Source organism: Ischnura elegans, chromosome 3 (assembly GCF_921293095.1).
Source record: "Ischnura elegans chromosome 3, ioIscEleg1.1, whole genome shotgun sequence".
Classification (NCBI taxonomy): domain Eukaryota; kingdom Metazoa; phylum Arthropoda; class Insecta; order Odonata; family Coenagrionidae; genus Ischnura; species Ischnura elegans.
The window spans coordinates 6619845-6639759 of record NC_060248.1 but is presented as its reverse complement, the minus strand read 5'-3'; the positions used below and the strand labels follow the sequence as shown (position 1 = coordinate 6639759).

The 19915-nt window shown below is 41.4% G+C and overlaps 1 protein-coding gene across 1 annotated transcript in view; it reads right to left on the bottom strand.

Annotated features, from left to right (window-relative positions):
* The window catches only part of LOC124155390 (peptidoglycan-recognition protein LB-like), a 43101-nt gene extending 23534 nt beyond the window's left edge, over window positions 1–19567 (bottom strand). Inside the window, exon 1 of the mRNA XM_046529168.1 lies at window positions 19211–19567. Coding sequence (XP_046385124.1) covers window positions 19211–19262 — 52 coding nt within the window. The 5' untranslated portion in view covers window positions 19263–19567. The remainder of the gene's footprint in view (window positions 1–19210) is intronic.
* Between the last annotated feature and the right edge of the window lie 348 nt (window positions 19568–19915).

Below are 19915 nucleotides of genomic sequence, written 5' to 3'. Positions count from 1 at the left end.
ATTTTTATATAATTCGTGGAAAGGCAGCCATGAGAGCACATGAAAAATCGTAGACACATATATAGAAGGTTTAGCTATAGAGTGGTTGAGGTTTTAATGGTTTTAGGACAGCACCTACTGCTGTTTTAATTTTTCCACCAAATTTCCACGTGGGTTCCACGTTGATTCCACGACCAAAAACACGTGGTATCCACGTTACATCTCCACGTGGGTTCCACGTGGATTCCACCACCCATTTCTCACTGGGCTTATGGATGGAATGAAAGTATGGAGAGAGAATCACTCACGAGAGTTAAAAACAATAGCAACAAACCATGCGATGCTCAAGAGCAGGAGATGAGGCGATGATCGCCTCGGCTAGAGTGCGTGACGTGTCAACTCACTTGCGATGGGGTTCGCGCTGTCGATATTTTTTTGCGAGTGACTTGAGAAGTAGGCCACAGATCAAGAAACGCAAAAACATCGTCCTCTTAGCTTTCCAGATCACACAATGTAAGCGTGGTGTTCACGCATACAAGGATCAGTTTCGTATGGTCTCTGAGGTTCTGCCCATTGGCTGAGAAAATATCTGCATAATTCACCGCTCAAAACTCTTTATGGATATCTAAATGAATGATAGAAGGAGCGTTAAAACATTTCCTGGAAATTAATGCGCATCACAGTGCAGAATCTCAAAAATAACACTCGTATAAAATAAATAAGGCGTCATAAATTACGAGCTCATCGTTGTCATGGAAACGACAACAAACACGAATGTGAAATTGCAAAATAAGTTACGAACCCGATCGTGGCCAATACAAACCTGGTATGGACCGCGTGCATGAGAAAAGGGTATTTCGTTCCCGACGACAACCGAATACGAATACAAAACGTACCGATTGGAAGCGTGTGAATGTGTGTGAAAATAGCCTTACACTCGGAAGAAGCCTCAAAAGGACGCGAGGGAAAACGTCAGTGGAAGTGATACAAAAACACGCGGAAAGCACACGAACGATAAGCTTATTTCCGAATTAACGAATCACAATTGACAGTCGAAGGTGGAGGAGCGCATTTGATTTCAATGCTGTGTCATTGAGACATCTCTCCTACGAAGCCTCGAAATTAGATCGCAGCAACTTATCTCGGAATCCCACTGAGAAAAACAAACAGTCATCGAAATGGCAGGAAATAGAGCGATCGATAGCGCGATAAGACAAGGGAGGAGTCTTATCAAGGTGTGGGGCCAAGGTGGAGGAGGAGAATAGACAAACAGTGCCACTCCCAGCTGATTATCTGTTCCAGGTACCAGCAACGCCAGCAGAGTCATGAATAGGTTACTATTCCCTCTGAACAGTGGCGCAGCGAGGGGGGCGGGGGTTCTATCTTGCATTAGTGGTACCGTGCTCGAAGGGCTGAAATCGCCTGAGGTCTGAATTCGACTAATATTCGCAAAGCCTTCGGCCGTAAAGTAAGGATAAGAGGAGATGGCGGTTATAGCTAGCTCCCTCTTCAGTAAACACGGATACTCATCGCATGTGTCTCGTGACGTGGGAAATTTAAACACCAATGAGTGCGGAAGTACCAAAATTGACGCCATTTTTTAAAATGGCGGGTATTTCGTGAGTCCGTGATAAATCCTGGCTTCTTTGCGGGGTCAAACGCCGTTTATGGCGTTTGAATGGTAATAGAAAAACGAAAAGTCCGTAATTGTTCAGTCACTCAAGTAAATCCGTTCAGTCACTTCGGGATCTTCTCGGTTCGGTGGCTTTCGTGGAAAAGAATAGAAAAAATTTGATGATGACGATGATGTTAGTGATTGGTGGAAAACATTTCGTCAAGAATTTCGCAGTCTGTGTATTTAAAACGTCCTTGGTCATGTGCAAGTCATCCTCTCCCATTGTGGATAAAAAAATATTCAGAAAACATAAAAAAATATTTCCGACAAGCTATAATCAGCCGCCTTTCAGTAGAAACAGTTGACGTGTGGAAAGCGCGCAGTTTCGTTTCCGCCCATCCACGCTCGCAATGTGCCGAATCATAAGAGGCATAACGTAGAGAGGACGTCAGCTACGCCTCTTGCCACTGGCAGGTAAAAACACGCGGTCCGCCCTATTGTTATACCTTGTTTCGAGCAGTGATACAAAACCTCCTGCGATACATATGTAACCACTAAAACTCAATACATTCCTTAATAACAGTAAGACAATCCCTTTTCATTACATACGCATGGAGATATAATGTATGCGTCACCTGAGGATGCACACATTTTAAACATATTTTCAAAAATAAGCAATATCGTAAGCTAAGGGACTTGTATAAGGCAAGGGTAAGATGTTAGGGAAGATTAGGTAAGGAATGCCGTCAAATATCCTCAGGCAATGTAAGTCACTTCTGTTGGAGCGCCAAAGGCGGCTGAACAGCGTACTACACATGCTACGCGGCTCATCTCGACATGAATTTAAAGGCTATCGGTGAAATTAAGCGAGTCTTTATAAGGGCTTAACAACTGATAACAGATTTTACCGTAAATAGGAAAAAATTAATAACTGCAAGCGAGCGGCTAGTGAAGATATAAAGCATAGTACAAGTACTCTATCCATGCGGCGGGAAGAAAAAAAATAACATTAGGGCGAACCGAACGTGCTACCTACGTAACCGAAGTCCTGTGCGCTAACCACTACACTACGGTAATAGTTATGCTTGTGAGGCGTAGTTACCAATTAAATATCCAATTATGTAAAAAAACTTGTTTGGTATGTGCCTGAAAAACTGAAATTATTCAAGGTCCATACATTTTAACATTTATGAATTTTAAACTATGGCTTGATAACCCGATGACTACAATACGTATGTTAGCTGTTCCTTTCGGCATTTTTATATTATTCTACGTCGCTATTCTTGTGAAATCGTGTGTTTTTCATGCGACCTTCGTTTCGCCATCAGTTCATAGATGTGAATGATTTTCAAATTATGGCGGTATGATGTTATTTCTCCTCATACAATAGAAGCGCCAATAATAGAAACATTATTTTTATACATAAAGGCCCTAATAAACACTCTGGAACGATGGGATAATAACAGCATCTACGGAAGTGCTGAAAGTTTGGCATCCATTTTGCCATTACTCTGGATGTTTGTCGCCCTGGCCGTAAGAAACCCATAACAAGCTTACTTGAGAAGCGACTTCCTTATTCCTTCCTTTCACCTTATCTCAATGACTTATAATGTGCTAGCTGGGACGTCGCTCCTAAGCCTAAATCACACGATCATTTTATCCGTCATTTCCGAGTGATAACTCCACCGTTCACTCAGAAATGATCGTCGCGCGCATTGTTTTTCACGATTACTCCAATGATGAGGATTCCATCACTATTTTTAATCACTCGCCTGGTCCCTTTTATCGTCGCTGAAACCGTCACTAAAACCCCATATCAGCCAATCAGAATGCATTCCTGTATGGAGCGATTGCAGCGCAACGTTTGACAATCGTAGGAACGACATAAGTAAACATGAAAACGCTCTATATATATTCGTGATACGGGTCCTATGACAACGAGATGTGATTTCGGAAGTGATGCGAAAAGCGGGAGGGACCGTGTGATTCAGAAAAATGATCACTCGAGCGATCATTTTTCCGGCCACGAAAAGCGATCGCTATAGTGATCACTATAAGAGGGACGAAACAAATGACCGTATGATTCAGGCTTCAGCACCCGCGCATTCTGATTAGATGAAAGAGGGTAATCAGCAATCGTTTCAGCCAACGGACGAGGCGAGAGATGGAAAAAGGGATGGTATTCGCATCAGAGGCGCAGCCAGAAATTGAGGCTGGGGGGGGGGGGGTTTAGGTGCAACTATAATACTGGGGTGTGTGGGGGTATGGAATACCCACCAGGATAAGCGGTAGGTGCGAGATTAATAAATTGCGGAATTTTAAGATAAATGGTTCAAAATTGTGAGTTTTACTGCTTTTTGAGGGATATTTTATTAATCCTTACACTATTCTATTAGTAATATCAAACCAATTAAGTAAAATGGATTAAACTTACAAAATTTCTCTGAGCTCTGGGGGGGGGGGTTTAACCCACAAAACCCTTCCCTCCCTTCGCTGCGCCACTGATTGCCATCCCTGGAGCCATCGCAGAAAAGCATCGCGCGAAATGATCATTTTTCGGCCATCATTGGAGCGATCGATGGAGAGATATCTCGCGGAAGGGACGGAAAAATATGATCGTGTGATTGAGGCTTTACAGAAAAAATATCGATTCATTTAATACTCACGCTTGCGGAAAAAACAACGAACTCACAGCGAAATCACTAAGGCGACCGTATCAATAAATACGATTCGATAGCCTTTACTTGTATGCACCAGAAAACCCCCGTGCATTTATCCAGAAACCTTTAAAAAAATCAAACCGCCCTTGATTACGGGTAATGCAGCGTACATCATTGTGAATGAAAACTATTTTGACGTAATAAAAAAATCAAGATTATTTCCGACAAGTTGCCGTTTTTCAGTCGGAACAGTCGATGTGTGACAAAAGAGAGAAGTGCCTCACAACCGCCATTTGCACTCGCTGTGTGCACAATCACCACAGTGTCGCCCCGGACTGCACAGCGGACATTGACAGAAATAAATTAGTACAACATCGACGACGATATTCTCGACCACGAATAAAACAAAAGAGAGAGGATTCATCAGTCGGCTTCCACATGCCTCGTTGCAAACCACCGCGCACTTGAATGGGTTTACAAAAATCGCCACTCGCGACGCTGCCGTCAGGGCGATCCGAGTTTCACGGGGAAATACACTTCAATTACATAGATTCAATCAGACATAAATATACATTTGTGATGATCTAGTATTAATAATTCATACCTTTTTAATGCAATTCTCCTCGAGAGTAAAATGCAATATTATAAACATTGAGAATAAATGGATCGCTCTGCTCTCAACGCCACGCGGCGGACACTTTTGAAAACCGATTGAAAAGCGAGCGAAGTGGCGATATGAACGACAAGCTTCTACGAGACGGACCGGGATTTTCTGTGCGGTGACGACCGTCAGTGGTCGGTCTACCAAGGCATTGGTGGCTATTGTCGGCACTTAATGGGTCAAAGGTCAGGGCTTCGTGGCTATTTGGTCCCTCGCTTCCCCTATTTCACTCACACAGATCATAAAAAATAGCAAATAACACCCACGTATCAGGCCGCTATGATATAAACTCTATTTTGACGCCATAATTAAAAAATTAAAGGACACAATATCCTGTAATCGATGTCAAATGAAACTTAACGTATTTCCCATTTTAGAGACTTGCTTTGGACGTAATCCGGAGGAATTCTAACTAATTATTAAATCGAAAGGTACTGACGATTTTCCACAGAATTTAACATCATGACCGGTTTTTATACATATATTGTCATATTGAGGTCATGAAGATAGATAACTCAAAACCTGAAGATAATAAAAAATCGGTCGCGAATTGAAATTAATAATTTGTGGAAAATTGAATGTACTTTTTAACTTTACAATCGTATATACTTCCCAATCCTCCAAAAATCATTACTTGGGATAAAAGATATATTTCACCGATGTAAAATCGTTAAATTGAGGGCCCGGCATTAATGAGACACATATAAATCCTGGATCACACCATCATTTTATCTATCATTTCGTAGTGATTACCATCGCGATCAATAGAGTGATCACTCGCAAATGATCGTCGCCGGCAATTGTTTTTCGCGATCACGATCGCGATGAGGATTCCCATCACTATTTTTCATCACTCGTCTGTCGCTGAAACCGTCACTAAAACCCCATATCAGCCAATCAGAACGCATGCTCTTATGGAGCGATTGCAGCGCAACGTTTAACAATCGTGGGAACGACATAGGTAAACAATGAACACGCTATATATATTTTCGTGATGCGGGTCCCATGACAACGAGCTGTGATATCGGAAGTGATGCGAAAGGCGACGGTGGGAAGGACCTTATGATTCAGAAAAAAATGATCACAAGAGCGAGCACTTAAATTCCCGTCGCGAAAATCGATCGTTCTAGTGATCACTTTTCGCGACGAAAGAAAATGAACGTGTGATTCAGGCTTAAATTGGAGACCGTTGCTAGGGACGCGAGTTCAAAATAAATACGTCAACAAGGTTATAAATATAAAGTATATTGCTTAAAAATAACAAAACATATTACAGTGTTAACCGCTAATTATAAAAAAACACTGCGCTTCCTTTTTGGAAACCCTGTTTCACATATTCAATACAAAGTAAGAAACATCACTATATTAATATAATATATTTAAGAAGTATTAATCTAGAGAGTGCTCGGAATTAAGGAGGAAGGACGTGTGGAAGGAGCAGAGCAGCGGAGGAAGGGAGTTGACGGAGGGATTTCAGGAGACGGAGAGAGAAATCGGATGCGTAAGAGAAAGAAGAAAGGTGATTCAAACCACTCCACGTTCGATGATATTGTTTGTAAATGATATGACCGTCCTTAAGGCCTGGTTACACGGTACATTAGAATGTACAAGAATCTGTACATTTTTCTGAATGGTTTTCTGAACAGATTCTTGTACATTCTCATGGACAAGATCCACGAGTAGGTGGTTACACGGTACATTTTTTCGGAAATTTTTTCGTACATTTTTAAATGCGCAACAAATTATTTCAACTTCAAGTATGAACCAATGGGGAACATGCAAACTTTTTTAAAAGTACAAGAATAATAAGATCCTTACCTCAAATATACTTGCCGAAAATTTCGCGGATGACTAATGTTTTATATCTGAGATATGAGTCTTTAAAAATAATCTTCATCGACTGTTTGAAAACACTTGACGGAGCGTGCGCGCGTTACATCACGGCCTGGAATCCACTGATGACAGACTGAGGAAGTGGATAGAAACACTGTCTATGTAGGGACTCAAACGCAAATTCGGCGAACATAATTGCTGCTTTAACGTCAAACTTCGGATTGTGAATATATTGGGTTGCCAAGGCGTTGTTGAAATAAATAAAGGCGATTGTTTGGGGGGCTTTGGAAAGATTAAATTAAAATAAGTTGATTGCAGATTGTTATCTACGTTACACACCTACATCATTTGCTTAATGCAGTAAGTATATTGCAGCATGGACCTTCAATAGAAAAACGTGTGAAAACCATATAAATCGTGTATCCCATAAAACCATACAAAGTGCCCCGACGTCTAGTACCTCTATTTACTCGCCGGAGAAGTTTTTTGCTTGTGTTCGAAGGGAAAAATAAGAGGAATAAGAGGTTGATGATCCACAGAATGGAGTCAAATACATTATCTATATTGTCAACGGGATATCCTCAACGTAAGTACACTCTTAAATCAGGGTTACCGCAGGATTTTATCAAGTTACTTATTTCACTTTGTAAACAACTCTATAAATGTACCTATCATTCTACCCATTGTAGGATCAAATTATAAGGAAAGTGGCTGATTACGAGAATAAATACTGATTACGATTAAACCACGGTGAAAAATAAGGAATGTAATGGGCGGCCGGCCTCTCGTCACAAGGAGCCCCTAACAAGGAATATTCACGAAGTGTCTTTCGCCGATATCGTTAAAATTTTGTTGGATAGTAGTGTTCCATAATAAAAGCACATTTTCAAAATTTCTCGTGCCCTTAAGCCTTGTGATATAATAAACAGGACATAATAAAGGCAGTTGAATTTTAGACTTGAAAGCGAGTGTGTCGTGATTTCTCTCCATCCTTCTCCTGTGAATCGGCGCACGCTACAGGAATATACGAGAAATATGAGGCTTTTGGCAAGGTAAATTCAATATTTATTACTGCGATGCCCATAACGTTCGCTGCATGTCAACGCAACACCTAAAATTTCGACTCGTTTTGCAGTCGGTCTCGATTCAAAAACAGGAACTCGAGTAAATACAGCGTAAATAGTACTTGAAACTTATTTCTTTGCCTATCACATGCTTTTTTATGACCTTTTAACGATCATTTGGATCTCATTCTTGGACAATTCTCGCGGTTCATACATTCAGCGCCTTTCCATCTGATCCTTCCTTTTACCCATCCCCTTTTCTTGTGTTCCATTCTTTCGCTACCCATATCCAATTAGTGAGATATCCAACTCAAGCAAGATCATATCAAATCCAAATAACTATCGGGGCCGTACGTAAACAAAGAAGTCGCCTATACAAGCCAGATGAAATGAATGTGTCGTTTTCGTAGTCTGCCACCAGGTGACTCTGAGTTCAAATTGTATGATTGTCTGAATGAAATTAGAGCAGGCGTTCAGAAAGTCATACATTCTTACATTTTGCGTGGTTACACGGTGCATTTTCGCGTTCATTCTGAGATTCAGACATTCTCACATTTTCTTGTACATTCTCATGTACCGTGTAACCAGGCCTTTACACTTAGTCGCATTGGAAGTTCAAGACGAAGAGTAGTTCAGGTTCATAAAAGGAAAGGCCTGTTTGGGCGAACTAAATAGATTTCTAGCTATCCGTGATATCTCTTGACTTAACCATTCCTTTAAGACCCGCAGGAGACGACAACCACGAGATACTAGTGACAACTGGGAAGCAGACCAGGCCAGAGGACGCTGCAGAAAAAAGGAGTCAGCCATTTTATTTTGGCACCTTCTTTTGTTTGTTTGTTTGCTTGGTGTTGGCGTTTGCATTTGCTGGTCCTCCATCTCCAGTGGAGATGAGAAAACAAACAATCTCCCCCGCCCTTCCTATCTCGGCTCCTGGCGCTCCCTAGCCTTCAGATTTTTCTTCTGCCTTCGTGTAAACATTCGCAGTGGTTAGCAGTGATTCACCACGCATCCGCATTAATTATGTAAAAATTTAATTTAAATGCGTTCATTTAAATTTTTAAAGGTGATTGCTATGTTTTAAATATAAAATTATGCTAAAAGGATATTGTTTAAGCATACCAAAATGACACGTAAATTACAGTGCCAACCGCTAAATAAAAAGAACGTTTTCTTTGTGGCAAGCGTGTTTCACGGATTCAATAAAAAAAGGCAATCATTACTAACACAGCTAGAAATTGAGCTATCGCATATTTTTTTTACAGACATTTTGATCAGATATCGGCCTAGAACAAGATGTAAATCTTGAGGGCGTAGATGCATTAATTTTAAATCATATTTTAATCGACAAAATAATACCTACAGAATAAACCAATCCTTATGTTCACACACACATTATGAAATCTATTAAATTAACTCCCTTCAAATGAATTCATCTCCAACAACCATTTAAAAACCCTGCCTTTAACATGTTTTTTTGGGGTCCATTATGAAACTTTGCGACAAAAGCTGGATATATATAACAAAAATAGTTGTCGTGGACACAACTCCTAGAAATATATGCCGCCATAATATTGACATATCCCAATAAATAAATGACAGATTGAATAGGTACTTCAAAAAGGTACTTTCTGATTTAGGCAGCGGGGAAATTCAAAATGATTAAGGAAAAGTTAAAAGTGAAAATCCATGTTTCTCCCCTTCACGAACTTTTACTTGAGGAGAGGAGTGGTAGCAAAAACATTCTTGAGTCGGGAATAAACCTGAGCAACACCTGATGGCCGGAACAAAAACGAATCGTAGAAGGAGGATACAAACCGGAGGATATCCACTCATATATTAACCAGAAACGTTAGATGTCGCCATAGGCGGATCCAGGGGGGGGGGGTACGGGGGCACGTGCCCCCCCCAGACCCTAAAAAATTTGCTAGATTTTTAATACGGTCCCATTATCATTTCGTTCGTTTTGTATGACGAGGTATCCTTGTGCCCCCCCCCTGAACAAAATCCTGGAGACGGCCTTGCTTGTGCCCGTCCCAGAAAGAAATCCTGGATCCGCCCCTGGATGTCGCAGTGGTTCATTAGTACCTCTGCTGAACTCAAGTAATCACCGCGGAAACCTGCGTACGAACGTTCATTAATACCCTTTAATTCAAAAGAGGGGAAATGATAACTACAGCCTCAAGGATGCAATATGGAATTAAGACTCAATTATCACGCCCAATCGCTTGCCTACCTAAGTTATGCTGTCCTCTTCAATTCGAAAGTGCTTTTTTCCTTCGCTGAGGAGGACCACTTGGTGTGCCGAAATACGTATGTGATGTTCGTCTGCAACGGTGCCAATGGCATAGCCTTCCGTTGATAACATTTAGACGGAACTTACTTAATGACAACTATATTACCAAATCATGAATAAATCGGTACCAATAATAAAAAAGAAAATGCGATCTCAGGGATAATTTCAGTAATTCATACCAGTAACAACAATCTCCATCACATGCAAGCTATATTGCGATGTTTAATATCGTTTCCTTCGCTTCTGTGAGCATATTACACATTATATGAGCACTGATAACAAGTTACCCAATATCGATTATCTAAATCTAACAATAAGTCGTAATTTCCGCAAATAAAAAGATTTAAAACAACGACAACAAACTGCGTACCAATGAGTCTTCACTTGTTTCTACCCTTCTTTCATTGGTGGTGACACGTCAAATGACCTCTAACTTCGGATATATTCGGTTTTTCTCTGCTTGGGAACCGTACCGACTGGTTTGAAACTGACAACCTTACAGAATCGCTGAAAGTGCCGTCGTCGGTACGGAAACCGTTGTCGGTACGGAATAATGTCCAGTCGGTGGCCTTGAAAGGGAAACCAATCGGTGCGGTACCGGCGAAATACAGAATACGGCCCCAGGAAGCCTTACTTTGGGCCCCTACAGCCCTCACAAACATCTTTTCTTGGTTGTATGAGTGCGAGAAAGAGCGTTGGGAGACTTTATAGGGTATTTTGAGTTTTTCATTCCATAAGTCCTCAAGACAAAGTCGGCGTGGGAAGAAATTATTATTATTATTATTATTAAATAATTGGTTACAAGTCGACCATGAAGTCGGGTGGTAACATAAAGTTATTACACAATAATATACATAAACCAAAATGCAAAACAAAATACTTAGTACCACAAAATTTTTAAAAAGCCCTCAACAAAACCATTTTTACGCAATACATGTCCCCGTATACCTAGCACCAAATCAGCAAAAATACAATACATATCTACATTTACATTGCCCTCAAAATCCATTTTTACACAATAATATACTAAGACCAAAGAAAAAAAGACAAGAAAAATGGACCAGATCCAGGCCTGCCGTTGATATTTGCTGCAAATTTGCACGCATTGCTATACATATACATACCATGGAATTGGATGCTCACATATATGTGTGTACCTGCACCCCGCAGTAGCGACGACCCGTCTGAGCAGATCATCCGATGGAGAATCAGAGCGTCAAGAATTCGTGGACCTGATTGATAGGTCGGGGGGACGAAAAACTCATCCCCATTGCAAACGAGAGTGTGCGACTACCGCTGCTCGACCTTTCCTCCGCACCCACATCCATCGATTATCTAAACTGCCTTAATTCAGTCTTAATTCACTCTCTTCGCAATGACCTCCAACTCATCCCTGTTCCCTCTCAACATCTAAATATGCACACACACCCACTACAAATGTCCACTGCTTTGCTCTTTGAAACAAAGAATCACAATCCCAAGGGAATAAAGAAATATACAACTGTTTGTCAAATACATATAAGGAGAATAACAACATGTATATTCTCCAAAAACATTTAAAAACCATATTTATTTTTCAACTTTTTTACTATATCATGTATCCCTCCTTCATATTATTTATGTATCAAAATTTAATCTCGAAGATATTTTGGCTCATCACCAATATACACAGTATTACCGACGATTATTGTCTGAGGGTGATCCTACCAACCCTAAGCTCCAATCTGGTTTTGACACTATGATATTTTTAAATATTCGAGGAGCAATAAAAATTATTATTACTATTTTTACAATTTTTTCATTAAATTTTCGACATTTTCACCGAGCTTTTCATGCAAAGAATACCTACGGGTGCTCGCCAAAGTAACTCTTAACTGTTCCGCCAATCTCTTTAAAAACGCATTTCTCGCTAGCTTTTGCATTAGGCTGGGGGTGTCTGCAGCGAAAAACGAAAAATCGGTTTCCGCAAAGAATAAAATATCTAACTCGACCATGCCCAATCAAGGGGACGAATTTCTCGCAGAGGCCATGAATCGATGAACGCATTATACACGAAAGTAAGTATAGTGGACCAATTAATCGGTTGCTTCAAACTATGCCCGGGAGATTTTTGGTGTCGATGAATAAAAAATATTAAAATACTCCTTGACAGCAATGTTCACCACAGACTGACAAGTTTTGGTTAAGCGGTACATTAACCCGTACGAAAATATGTGTAAATGTGTGAGCGCGTGAATGAACGCTAAACTGTGTTAACCAGCCAACTTCCCACATAGAAATGAATGTCTCACAGACGTCTCGCCATTGTATCGAATGTCTCGAACATCACGAATGTCCGAGAGACGTCTCAGAGAGGTAATCAAGAGATGTCGAGAAAATATTTCCTCTCATACTTTAACGCGGTCAACTCCTTCCGCACCTATTTTTCGGAGGAATTATGGAGTAGAGATTATCAATATTTTGTCATTTTATATGGAGTTATCATTTTCAAAAGGTCATTATTAATCACATAATAATGATCCAGAAAAGAGGGACGGACAGACCCTCCATAACCATACAAAAAGACCATGAACTGAGGCCTCTCAGGAACATCTCTGAGAGGTCTCAGATGCATCTCTAATGTCTCACAAGACATCTCAGAGACAAATTTTTTGGGCATACGTTGAAGTGTCAGAGTTGTCTCAAGGACATCTCAATAACAGGTCTCAAGAACATCTCTGACAAATCACATGTGATATTCGAGATGTCTCAGAGATGTATCCGAGACGTATTTCTGCTGTGTGGGCTTTGCAAACGAATGAACAGAAAATAGATGCCCTGATCTAATTTGGTTCATGCATTCGTACACGCTCCGTTCCAGTCCACGAAAATGGTTCATAAAGACAGACATTAACTCGGTCGGGTTGATGTACCGTGTAACCAGGCCCATAGACTGCGCGTAAACTGACACAGAAAAAAAGTGACTGCAGAAATTCGAACTCGTCGTCGACCCAAAATCACTCATGCCTCGTTCACATTACGATTGTCCGAGCGATCGTCCTAACGTTAGTTGGCCGAACTAGCCGTGTGAATGCATGACCTGACAATGGTTGACGTAGTTCCGATCGTTGTCACTTTACATTTGTTAGGCGTTGGGAGACCGGAAAAGGAAGCGACAAGAGAAAGACGAAAAGTTCGTGAAGCTCTCTTCGATCTATTTTTTTCGTGGATTTGTCCAATCAAGGCAGAATATGGGCGGAAGAAAAATTATTCGGTAAATACACGTTGAACACAGTAATATCTTGACCCTGCATACCTCAACAGCTTTGCTAATAGTCAATTTCTTTTAATGTCTTTATGTGCCACACTAGAGGGCAGCATAGGTTTCAACCATTGCTGTGTGAATGCACGATTGTTCCTACGATTAATGGAACAATCGTAATTTGAACGAGGCATCTCCAAGCGTACAAAATACTTCGTCAAAAAAGCGTCACCACTTACTTAGGCACACTTACTATCTCCTTCTAACTCTTGATGAGCAAGGCGCAAAGTGATCAGAAATTGCATCTAAACGACGAACAAACAGCCGATCCACGCGACACAGCAAGTGTGACGAATAACGGGGCTTCTATCAATGGACGAGGGGGGACCCAGCAATAACCGGAAACAATTTTAAAAAAATTCAAAATTGAAATTAGTCGGGATTAAGGCCACACTAAATAAGGGAAACTTAGTATGATGTTACTAAATGTACCGTTGATACCCTCGGTAATAAGTCAAGATAAAGTTTAAAACACGTAAATTCTGTTCGTAACCGAGAAAAATAAGTAACTAATACCAATATTTTCCCTATAAAATATTATCAAATTGTATCAAAAACCCTTAATAACTGTTTCTATTTGTAAATTTTATGAACATACAGTCGCTGTTATGACGACGGATCCATCTCGCTCAAAATACCTTAAACTGATACATTGGTTAAAATGTTTTTCCCACTGCGCGAAACACCTTTTGCACTCGCCGTTTCCGATGCCTTGCCTTCGACCGCCTTCGATTCCATTTTCAACTCCATTATGTTATGAAAACATTTCCCTTTCATCATCATTTTCAATCCGGGGGTGCAAAAGGAAATAACAAGGTGCAAGATCTAGTGAGTAGGGTGGGTGAGAAAGTAGTATTATGCAATTTATTTTACCAAAAACTCGAGTCGCGGCAAGTAGCAACACGTGCCGAGTTTTGATCAGGATTAGGAGCAAACGGGGGATGGATTTCGCCGCGACTCGTTTCCTATGCTAATCTTCAGCTTAAACTCACTGCAATGAACTCAAAGAAAGACCAGATTGTTCAGCGAGTTCGTAAATAGTACTAATCCTCTTATCTTCGTTCACAAGGGCACTATTTTTTCCACATTTTCATCAGTTCTGGAAGGCCGGCCCGGGCGTTGAATATTTTCGATCGTCATGATGCCGCGTTTGAATTCCGAACACAACTCGCGCACTCAAGCTCTTTTTAAAATGTGTTCTTTATTAGCTGTAGACAACTTATTAACCGTGCTGCATTAATTTCTAAAATGGCGTGGAATTGCGCGAATGCATGAACGAAATTAAAACAGTGGCTATTTTGCCGTCTCGCGTCCACGCATTCTCGCATGTGTTCTAGCAATTCACCGCTTTACACGACGCAATTTTGATTGCGCCTTCGCACGTACGTCAGATTGCGCAATTCCGTGTACCGTGTAAAACGGCCTTTAGGATTGGCCGTGCGATTTCAATACCCTATTATCTCATCTCGTGGAAATTTCAGACCTTCTTCCGACGGAGAATTCGGGCTAATGCTATCAGCGAGACCAAAACGATTTCACAAACAATCGGCGTATTTATTCCAGGGTAAATATGCTCCTTACGCTTTCATTGTTTTTAGTTTCATCTTTTTCGATGCTGGACGTCAGATGGCAGTTTGGGGGCAATGCGAGACCACTGTGATTGTTGTATTTCACGGCGGATTATGGCGGATATTTGTAGTTTGCAGACTAATTTAATAATATCTTGGCGAAAATAGGTGAAAGGTATTGTCTTGTCCATGGATGCTCTGTGCTATATAAGTATGACAATGCCATCTTACGATATAAAAAAGTTACAATTGTGGTTCTGCAATGTTCGGCAATGCGAGCGGTTCCCCCCCCCCCCCCCCCCCCCCAAATGTATCCGCTACTGCTATAATAGTCTGTCTGAAGTGAAGGACACTGATTTTAACAAGTTAATGTGAGTGTAACGCATTTTAACCCGCGTGCGAATAATAATACAGTCCATCTGACACAGCCATAATTTGCGTCTTATCTGGTCGTATTTATGCAGTTGGAAGTTGAAATATTCCGAAACTCCGCAAGTTTACGTGGAATTCGACTGTTAGTAGCCTCAAATGATTTAGTGTCGCCGCCCCGTGGACGGGTTCAGCAACGTTATCGCAGCCAAGCGCGAAGTCTGCGATTATTTAATTTTTTTAATATTCATGGCCAGAGTGCTAAGTAACAGGGGAGCAGCTAGGAATTAAGGCTGGGGGGGGGGTTCAGGTGCAACTAATATCGGGATGTTTTGGGGGTATGGAATACCCACCAGGATAAGCGGTAGGTGCGAGATTAATAAATTACGGAATTTTAAAGATAAATGGTTCAAAATGGTGAGTTTTTACGGCTTTATGAGGGATATTTCATTAATCCTTACACTATTCTATAGGTAACATCAATCCAATTAAGTAAAATCGATTAAACTTAAAAAAATTCTCTGAGCTCTTGGGGGGCGGGATTTATCCCCCAAAAACCCCCCCTCGCTGCGTCACTGCTAAGTAAGTGCACAGTAAAGTAAAGTAACCCGAAATGGATCGAGTTTCGCCGACGGAACTTGAAAGGCGGTCTACTCCGTCTAATCCTTCACGATCAAATCCGTCGATGGACATGCTTCTTACCCCCCATGCGCCCATTATCTACGTAATTAGGTCATTTTGCGAGATATCCAGAGATTTTGTTCGACCCCGTCCCTCTAATCTCACGTGGAATTGTTCAGAATGCGTGCACTCAGTGTGAATGTCTCAATATATCTATGTTTCATTGCGTTGGATTTATAAAAAAGATCGATTAATTATTTTTATTTAAGATTAGCTCATACTAGTATGTAGGATTACTGAGATCCCAATTTTACAGTGCTTCTTGCGGAAAAAAATTACGTGATACTTGTCCGTACAACTGTCCCCCACTTGAGTTTGGTTGCGAATCGGCTTGAACCCTTCTTCCCCCGCTAAACACCTCACGTAATTAATGGATGCCTCCCTAAGAGGCACCACAGTAGCACGAACCACCACATGGCAATATCTGATTACGTTACGCTGTGACTTTCTTTAAATAGAGACACGGGACCCTTTCGTTGATGGTTTCGCCTTTTTGCGCGCGTCTTTGCTTGCGAGCAGCTCCGATTCAAACTTCCGCTCGCCAGAAGTACGCCTGGAGTGTCAGGTGAGATTGGATTATCTCCACAGTCTTCCTCGGCTGCTTTCTTAAATCAGTGTCCTAAAGGAGTAGACAGCCTCCGTGGCAAGTGAGGGTGTTGCCAGATTCGTGATGAGTTGATTTGGTAGCAAGTGCAGCGATTCCAATTCGCTGGGCGAGTTAGGATGGGAATCTTTACAGGAGCATCGATTGAAGTATGGGCCAAATTCACTTAGTAATTTCTGAGAAGATTTTTTCTCGAACGAAATGAAAAAAATACTCCGGATGACCCGAATGACTTTGGTGGGCCTGAAGTGTGTGAACGGCTGCATACAGTTACACGAAATCGTCTAGTAATGCCTTGCTCACAAATATTACAATAGAGTAAGAAATCTCAAGTTCGCCTTCAAATGTTTTGTCACCCTCCGCGCATTTAATAGTGCTTGCAGAAATCGCCACTCGCGTCGCTGGCAGGCAAATCAATCAGGATTCCGCGGAGAAATAACTATAATCAGGGATCTTGACCAAATTTTATGTTCCTAATGATGTAATCTATGCCATTAATAACTTTTCAGTTCGCAATTGCAAGTATGATTCTTCAAAATATTGGAAAAAAAGTGGATGGCGCCGGAATCATAACCGCCATGATGACGATTTTAAAAGTGGATTAAAAAGCGACCCAAGTGTAAACACAAATGGAGCTGCAATGAGATGTAATGGGGCCTTATGATGTAATGTAGTCCCCTTGGCCTCCATATCCTCTAGACAGGGTGGGTGTCCAGACCCAGAGGCCGCAGGAGCGCCTAGAAATTCGCTTTATCACCTATACAACAACTCCATCTAGGGAGTTCTCAAAGTGCTTTTTTTAATATCTTTAATTTCGTTGAGCAATATCTCAACGACCTTAAACCTGGCACGTGAAAGTCGATGAAATTCACTATGATTCATCTACATCTATCTACATCTACATAATACGCCGCAAGCCGCCTAAATGTCGTGTGGCAGGGGGTGTTAGGACACCAGCCATTTGAACATAAAAAGGAAATACTCTAAGGAAATTAAGACTAGCATTTATTGAAATCCTTTATTGTTCGGTGGAAAAACGAATTCCCATATCTATCCGTTCGGCAAAACATCTCTCTTAATTTATCGCTTCTGTAGGACCTGGAAATATAGTGAGGCTATGATTCCGTAGGAATCAATTCCCGTGGACCGGAAATCGAACCACAGACCTTTCAGAGCCACTGCCTGTGCGTGCCACTATAAAAACCTAGCGAAAAGTCAACGTGTTTGAGTTTAATTAATTACTTTTCAGTTTTTCGTGATTCTCTTAACCACCCATGAGAAAATCATCGCGCATGATTACCTACTTATAGCCGAGCAACAATCTATGCATTTTAAAAAATAAACGAAAAGGAATTCAAAGTTAAACAATTTCGAGGGTTAAAAGCCTTGTTGCTAGGTAACTACTCAATTTCTTGCAATGAAATAAACAGAAAATTGAATGAAAATAATTTTCTACCTTTCCTTAATATCATCGGAAACTCAATTGAAAATATTTTTCTCTAGCCTTGCGTTTGCTTTGCTCTGGTTTCCGACGCTTGCAATACGATGGCTGCCTCCAACTTGAACTCTATTCCTTCAAGAACGTTGACATGCATTGGCATGCGATTCGATACAATGAATTAACGGACACATGCATGCCTCAGAGAAGAACTTCATGGTAATCGTGTTATCTTCAATTATATCTGAGGAAATTAATAAAAGGTACCTAGAAGATTAACTGTTCAAATTTGAGATAATACGTGAAAATTTTGATCAGCTTCCACTCCGTATGCCCTGAAATTTTCAAGCTGATATCAAAAGTTTGAAGCGAGAAATCCGCATAAATGTATAAAAATACAAGTGAATAATATTCGAGCTATACGCCCTCTTTGTGTTTTTAAACAAGTATAGGCTGGTTCACATGAAAAATTAGCGTTAAATTTGAATTCAGAAAATCGTCACGAAAAATCAACTTCAAAGCTTGGTGGCTTCCATACAAAATAATTTGTGTGGATTGCGCACCATCTATCATTATTCCGCACAAATGTAACTGCAACTTGTGCCGCAAACACAGCATTGACACTGAGTTGAGCTGCTCGGATTCTTCGTCGCATTGATATCTTTTCTGGAGTTCACTCTTCAATTGCATAAAATATCCACATTATTTTTAAATCCATGGCGTTTCACATCTTACACGATACGCAGTGAGAGCCGTCTGTCGAATGCGGGAATGCGGATAAAAAAAAACAAATGAAAGCACTTTAGCACCAAAATTTCACGGTAATTTTCCCATCAATTCAAAATCGAATGAAGCCCATGCTAATATTTTCTATGAACATCGCCACTGGCGTATGGAGTACTGGAACATCCCGCTAAGGGCTTCCCACGCCACCTAATAATTCATCTCTAATTATTTCAAGAAACGGGCCGAAATACGTCACGAAAAAAAAACCAAGTCGAGCGGTTGAATAGAGAGGTCCTCTTGAAAAATAGATGCGCAAGTAATTGGAGCGAGAGGGAGGAGGAGGAGAAGAGCAAGGCATGCCGGGAAGGGTCAGAGTGCCAAGGGGACGTGAGGACGAATGTAGGTAGGTACTCACTGAGGATGAAGGCGACGCGAAGCGTGGTGATGACCATGTCGATGAGAACCATGGCGACGAGCGGCAACAATCAAGCGAAGGCGACCGAAACTATGGAGAGAGAGAGAGACGGATCCACAGGACCGACACGCGTGTGTTCACTGCGAAGACGTCCGAAAACAAATGACTGCAGATCGGGCGCACGCACTCGCTACCCCTTTCGCACATGTGCCATTTTGTATATAGTACACGAGCGTGTGCGTGTGTGTTATCTCACCTCACACCACGATGGAATTGTGGGAGATTGGAGCCAAGGCCGTCGGGGGATGTCCGCGCGGAAGGAAGCGAGGCGATGACAAACAGAAGACGGACGAAATCCGCCCTCCTCGCTGCTGGTCACTCTCACCAACAATGATGACTTGCGCAACAATCGAAACTTCCCCTCCGAGACGGGGGAACCCCCTCACCTCCCCCAGCGCCACCAGCGCCGCCATCCCGAGCTTTTTTCCGCGAAACAGTGAGGAAACAAAAAAAACATAATCCGCAGCATCCACAACCGCAGCGTCCACGTCACAATCTCGCATATGGAATCTCATCTCTCAAGTTTTTTTTTGGGGGGGGAAGGATTTTCTTCGTAGGTATTCCGGGGGATCCCGAGCCCCCAGTTATTCTCGTTTTTTCCTGACATCAATAGAAAAATTGATGGCAATTTTCTTATTCGTGGAA